General features: G+C 48.2%; 1 protein-coding gene across 1 annotated transcript; it reads left to right on the top strand.

Moving 5' to 3' along the window:
• The first annotated feature begins 235 nt into the window (after positions 1-235).
• Positions 236-6,671, top strand: DSEL (dermatan sulfate epimerase like). Its single transcript, XM_028737440.2, has 2 exons — positions 236-1,056; positions 1,847-6,671. The coding sequence occupies exon 2, from the start codon at positions 2,764-2,766 to the stop codon at positions 6,421-6,423; it is 3,660 nt and encodes a 1,219-aa protein (XP_028593273.2). The 5' UTR covers positions 236-1,056; positions 1,847-2,763; the 3' UTR covers positions 6,424-6,671.
• The last annotated feature ends 512 nt before the right edge of the window (positions 6,672-7,183 follow it).

Below are 7,183 nucleotides of genomic sequence, written 5' to 3'. Positions count from 1 at the left end.
TTCAGATCAAAGCAAGAACCCCTCTTGACTCGCTCGCTCGCACCTTTTCTCACCCTCCTAACACCGCTGATCCCACCTCCCCCCAACCCCATTTCCAATGTCTTGCCCCCAGCCACCTTCCTTTCCTCCCCTGAGCTTGCAGGAGCTGAGCTCAGGGCAGGCTAAGGGCAGCGGCTTCACCGTCTGGCGCGGAGCATGTGTACGCGGCCTCTGCACATGCTCAGTGGGACGGGGGCGCCTAGCAGGCGTTACAAAGCCGAGCTGAAAATGAGCACATTCCTGCTCTGGCGAAGGCAGCGGCAAGACCCGCCCTCGCTCCGCCTGGCTTGAGAGATTTGCTGCCGCCGCCGCCGCCGCCTCGGCTCTTGCTGCCTTCTCGGCTGCCTGAACTGCCGACCGCAGCGGCGGAGCTGAGCGAGGGAGCCAGACGCCGGTGCCGCCGCCAGCCAGCAGCCGGAGGGGGAAGGAGCGCGGCTGAGTCCCAGCCGGAGAAGCCTCCGGCGGAGTCTGCCCTGGGGGTCGAGCGGCATCCCGCGTCCGCGGATCGCCGCGGCGGGAGTCAAGTTCTTTGCAGGAGTTGCATCTGGAAGACGGCTCCAGGCGGCTGGTGGCGATTCCTCGAGAAAAGGGAAGAGAACAATCCCTTGCTCTGCATGCAGGACCACTTTTTCTCTTGATTGACACTGGCTGCCTTCTTCCCCATTTGGAAAGTCGTTTCGGAGCTGGCTTGATGGAAGTTCGAACTCAGATGTAGTAGCAGCAGCATTGCACTTTTTTTCTTTCTCGGAGGGGGAGAGAGAGCAAAGGATGGGAACGGGAGAAATGACAGGCGGCACCCAGGTCTGGGGACAGAGCCTTTCGATGGGCAGCTGAAGTTCAGGCTTCGCTACTTAAAACGAAACCGGGCGAATGCAAATCCAGCTAGAAGAGGAGGGGAGAAGAAGAGAAAGGAGCGATGTGGCAACCGGATAGTTCTACTCCTGTTTCCTCTTGATATACTGGCACCATTGCTGATGGGATACGACCCCCGACCCCCAAAGTAGGCTGCTTTTTAAGGTACGTCTTTCTTAAAAACGTTTGTTAAACAATATAAAGGGAGAGCATGAGGTCTTTTTCTCTTTGTTTGGTTCTGTACGGCCGACCTCCTGTTGGCGATGACTTTTAAATATTTGCAGCTGTTGGCAAAGAAAAACTTGTTCTAACTTCTTCAGCCCGGAGACATTTATTTGGGGGGTATACTAATTGGCTCATAGCGCCCTCTGGTGACTTGCAAGGGATTGTCTCGATTAGTAAGTCACAGGTGAAGATAGGGTGGGGGGCACAAATGCAAAATGTACACAGTTATGCACAACGATTGCATTGCGGGATTTTTTTTTAATTGTAAAATTTGCCTTTGAAAAAGAAAAAGCCGTTTGTGTTGCAGGTTGCAGTGTACAGAGACATGAATGGGTGTCTTAATTGTAGAACAGCTTGGTGTTAAAACAACAACAACTTTTGTTAATTCTGTTATGTTTGAAGATGACAGGCAAATAGCAGTCCAGATTGTGCTTTTGAAGGAAGGCTATTTTGCTTAGCTAGTAAAATAGTGCTTTACTAAATGAAGCATTACATCAATTTATGAGATTTTCTGAATACTGAACAGTTATTCAGTTAGAAGTAAAATATATGAAAAAGTAGATTTTAAAAACAGTTAAAAAGTTAACATCATATTACTTCTGACATGAATATGTAGAAAAACTATTTACAGTGAGATGATCTTTAAAAAACAAAACCAGTAGTTGGTTATCATATGAACACTTTTCTTGTACATTTTGAGGGACACATGTTTGTCTGTTTGTTTTAACAGAGGAGATCAACATGCAAAGCGAACAGATTCCAGAGCCAGCTATCTGTGCATCCCATTTCGTATTTTTAATTTGGCTTTGTGATGAGGCAATAGAACTAATTGAAACTCAGAGACAGGGTCTGGCTTCGCAGACTGATGAGGACCTGAAGATAATGAAAGGCGACATGAAAGCAGCGAGTCTGTTAGACGATCATCAAACCCAACAGAGTTTTCACAACTGGAGGTTAGCAAGTGTGAGAAGGATGGCAGCTCTGCCAAAATTGGCCAATGGAGACATTTTGCTGAGTATCCCTTCCCCACCAAAATAAAGGACGAACTTCTGCGGATGTGTGTGAACTAGGAGAGAATGGGACAGAAGAGGGCAACTTGAACTCATTAGTTCATATCTTTGGCACTAAATTACATTTGTTTCCTCATTTGCTGTACATGTATTGTTATCAGTGCCATCCTATCACAAGAGAAGAAATCAATGAATTATTTTTTTAAAAAAACAAAACTAAATAAGAACACTTCCACGAGTAACACCCTGGATGTGCTTTTCTTCATGGTTCAATAGACATCCTTTCTGTCATTAAATTTACTTGTTAGTCTAATGTACATGGAAGCTAGTGAAAGGTTTCATTGTTTTGTAGCCCTCTGGGCAAAAAACACTTTTCAGCGTGGCCAAAGGGTTTCTAGTCTAAGCGCCTGCACGCCAGCGTTTTTCCAGTGCTGTGTCAACTGATCGCTTCAGCTCAGAACTGTGTGTACCTGGTAGCACAAGGTCCCCTCCGCTACTGCCGCCTGGGTTTGCGTAAAAAGCTTTCAAGTGTATTTTTCCCACGCTGGCGAGTCTGATTCATGTTTGAAATCTGAACAGTGGTTTTGTTTTTTCGAAAGAGGTGTATGCCCGAAGGGAGGAAACTGCCTAATGGATCATGGCTCTAATGTTTACAGGACATTCCTTATTTCTAGCCTTAGTGATGTTGGCAGCCTCCACTTTTGAAGAGTCTGTAAGCAATTACTCTGACTGGGTGACTTTTACAGAGGATGTGGATCCGTATGAGAAACAGAGGCTAGATGATTTCAGGACTAGTCAGAAGACGAAAAAGGCCGTGCTTCACCCAAGCTTATATTTTAGTGCTGAAGAGCTCCCAGCGCTGAGACAGAAATCTCACACCAGCCATCTCCACCTCTTCAGAGCCCTCAGAAATGCGGTGTCAGTGATGCTGTCCAGTCCATCGTACTACCTCCCTCCCCCCAAGCATGCTGATTTCGCTGCCAAGTGGAATGAGATATATGGGAACAATCTCCCTCCTTTAGCCTTTTACTGCCTCCTGTGCCCGGAAGATAAAGCTGCCTTTGATTTTGTGCTAGAATATATGGACAGAATGGCTGGATACAAAGACTGGCTGGTGGAGAATGCCCCAGGTGACGAAGTTCCTCTGGGCCACTCCTTAACCGGCTTTGCCACCGCTTTTGATTTTTTATATGCCTCATTGGATGAGGTCAGAAGGCAAAAATACTTTGCCAAGATATGGGCTGTGACTGAGGAAATGTACGAGTATTCCAAAGTCCGTTCCTGGGGCAAGCAGCTTCTTCATAACCACCAGGCCACTAACATGCTGGCATTGCTCATTGGGGCCCTGGTCACTGGAGGGGGCCTAGAGTCCCAAGCAAATGCCTGGAAGCACGCCGTGGTGGACGTGATGGAGAAAACCATGTTTTTGCTCAACCACATTGTCGATGGCTCTTTGGACGAAGGCGTGGCTTACGGTAGCTACACCGCCAAATCGATCACTCAGTATATATTTCTGGCTCAGCGCCACTTTGGGATTAACAACCTCGAAAACCACTGGCTCAAAATGCACTTTTGGTTTTACTACGCTACCCTTCTGCCGGGCTTTCAGAGGACTGTCGGCATAGCCGATTCAAATTACAATTGGTTTTACGGCCCCGAAAGCCAGCTGGTTTTCCTGGATAAGTTTGTGCTGAAGAGTGGGGTAGGCAATTGGCTTGCACAACAAATTAGAAAGCACCGCCCAAAGGATGGTCCAATGGTGCCCTCCACTGCCCAGAGGTGGAGCACGCTTCACACCGAGTACATATGGTACGACCCGGGGTTAACTCCCCACCCTCCACCTGATTACGGCACTCCTAAAATGCATGTGTTCCCTAACTGGGGGGTAGTCACGTACGGAGCAGGTTTGCCAAATGCTCAGACAAATACCTTTGTTTCTTTTAAATCTGGGAAGCTGGGTGGCCGTGCTGTCTATGACATAGTCCATTTTCAGCCCTATTCTTGGATTGATGGGTGGCGAAGCTTCAACCCAGGCCATGAACATCCAGATCAGAACTCTTTTACCTTTGCTCCTAATGGGCAGGTGTTTGTCTCCGAGGCCCTCTATGGACCCAAGCTGAGCCACCTGAATAACGTCCTGGTGTTCGCTCCATCTCCCACAAGCCAGTGCAATCAGCCTTGGGAGGGTCAGCTTGGGGAATGCACACAGTGGCTTAAGTGGACTGGGGATGAAGTTGGGGAAGCTGCTGGTGAGATCATTACATCCTCTCAGCACGAGGAGATGATGTTTGTGAGCGGTGAGGCAGCGCCTGCCTACTCATCAGCAATGAAGCTGAAAAGCGTGTACCGTTCTCTGCTCCTGCTGAATCCTCAAATGTTGCTAGTGGTGGACCATGTGGAGAAAGAGGAGGACTCTCCCATTGACTCCATCAGTGCCTTTTTTCATAACCTTGACATTGACTTTAAATACGTACCATATAAATTTATGAGCAAATATAATGGAGCCATGATGGACGTCTGGGATGCCCACTATAAAATGTTTTGGTTTGACCATCATGGGAATAGCCCTGTCGCTAGGATACAAGAAGCAGAGCAGGCGGCCGAATTCAAAAAGCGGTGGACTCAGTTTGTAAACGTCACTTTCTCTGCAAAGACCACCGTAGCAAGGATTGCCTACATTTTCTATGGGCCGTATGTCAATATTTCTAGCTGTAGGTTTGTTGACGATGCCCGATCAGGGTATCAGATTTCTCTCAATGTCAACAATACAGAAACAGTTCTCTCTGTCGTTACAGACTATCTAAATCTGAGGACAAGGTTCAGCTATTTAGGCTTTGGTGGCTACGCCAAGGTAGCCACTCAGGGAAAGGTGACGAGGTTTGGCCTGGGCACCGAAACTGTAGCAAAAGAGGCACCCAGTAACAGGATCGCTTTCCCCTTTGGATTTAAAGTGAATGTCGTTGCAGGGTTGATCTTAGGAATTAGCTTGGCTTTGCTGGCCTTCCAGTGGCACTTTTACATTTCCTTCAGCAGACTCTTACGTTGGATCCTCATCCTGGTCATCACATTGTGGTTTGTCGAGCTGGTTGATGTGTGGAGCTCTTGCACTCAGCCCATCTGCGGAAAGTGGAGCAGCGACGCGATGAGTGCGGAGCACAGCACAGGGAAGGACCAGGCACACCCTGTGAGTTTGCCTGATGTGGTCATTACCTCCCTGCCCAGCTCAGGTGCGGAAATCCTGAAGCAGCTGTTCTTCAACAGCAGTGACTTCCTATACATCAGGATCCCTTCAGGCTACCTTGACGTCCCCGAAGCCGAGTTTGAGATCGACTCCTTCGTCGATGCCTGCGAGTGGAAGGCGTCCGATGTTCGGAGCGGCCGTTTCCGGCTCTTCCAGGGCTGGCTGCATTCCCTAGTCAAAGACACAAAACTCCACCTTCAGAATATCCATTTACATGAAACCAGCAGAAGTAAGTCTGCGCAGCATCCTGCTGCCAGACAGGACAAAAAGCGGCGGCCCAGAAAAAGAGAATCCATAGCAGAGCAAAGAAGCCGATTGAGAGGGAGTTCAGAGAAAGATGCTGATTACATTAGGGAGCTCAGGAGACACATAGCCTCTTATCCCAATGCACGCCCCGTGCTTAGCCTGAGCAGTGGTAGCTGGACATTAAAGCTGCCTTTCTTTCAAGAAATCATAGGCCCTTCCTTGAGAGCGCTCTATGTAGTACGAGACCCCCGGGCATGGATCTACTCAGTACTGCACAAAAGCCAGCCAAGCCTTTACTCCTTGAGGAAGGTTCCCCAGCGCTTAGCGATGCTGTTTAAAGCAGAGGGCAGGAAAGAAAAGTGTAGCTTAAATGCAGGCTATGCTTTTGAATACGAATCTCTGAGGGAGGAACTCTCCGATTCAAATTCAAACGCTGTCTCTGTGCTGTCCCATTTGTGGCTGGCAAACACGGCGGCAGCCCTGAGACTCAATGGGGATTTGCTGCCGGAGAATTACCGGCTGCTCAAGTTTGAAGACCTAGTCAACTTCCCCCAGAAGGTGGCCGAATCCATCTATGCCTTTCTGGGCATCCCTCTGTCTCCCGCTAGCTTAAACCAAATCCTATTTGCCACATCCACCAACCTTTTCTACCTTCCTTACGAAGGAGAGGTCTCCCCGGCCAGCATCCAGGCTTGGCGACATGAGATGCCTCGCGAGGAAATTAAGCAGATCGAGGACATCTGTTTGACTCTAATGGACCGCTTAGGCTATCCAAAGTTTACCGATTTAGAAGCTGCGGGTCAGCGGTAGTTTGCACTAAGGATCCCCAGGCTCTTCAATTTGTAGATAAGAATCCAAAAAGCTGGTTTATTCTTGTAAAATGTCTGTACAGTCTGTTACACTTACAGAGAGAGAGATTATTTTAAAGGAAATGAGATATTTGGTCTGGTAAGCTTCCCCCACCCTCCCTTTTCCTTCCTAAACAACAACAACAATGAGAAAAAGCCCCCTCGTAATTACTTTTGCTGCCTTTGAAAATAAAGCTGTGTGAATCTTTGCGTTTGTTTCCAGATGGGGACTGACTATAGCTCAGAGGATGGGTAATAGGATCAGGGCCTTACATTCCTTGGCTCTTGGCATGAATCCCAGCCGGGCAGGGAGTTGCCAAGTGTCACTGCCATCTGCTGGTTATTTGGTGGCCAGTGTTGGGAGGAGGTTGGGCTCAGCCCTAGTTTTCAATGAACAACTGTTTGTATTGCAAAGCAGACTTGGCGTTTGGCAGCAGTGATCTCCCATGGGCTGGATTTACTGACATGTTATGTCTGCTTTTAACTACCCCAGCGGTGCTGAGAAGCCATAAAGTCAACCTAACCAGCCAGTTAAACTGTGTTTTATGATTGCCTGACATCACTGAAGTGACAGAAAGCAGATCACACACACACACTGGCACAATCTTGGCATCCTATTGGCAGCCTTAGCAAAGAGACCAAGACCCAAACTGACATGGAAGCATATTAATACTATTTCATGTGTTTCTTCCATTCCTCAGCAGTAAGGAATCTGAGTCTGT

The sequence above is a fragment of the Podarcis muralis genome, chromosome 8 (assembly GCF_964188315.1).
Source record: "Podarcis muralis chromosome 8, rPodMur119.hap1.1, whole genome shotgun sequence".
NCBI lineage: Eukaryota > Metazoa > Chordata > Lepidosauria > Squamata > Lacertidae > Podarcis > Podarcis muralis.
This window is presented reverse-complemented; position numbering and strand designations above follow the sequence as displayed.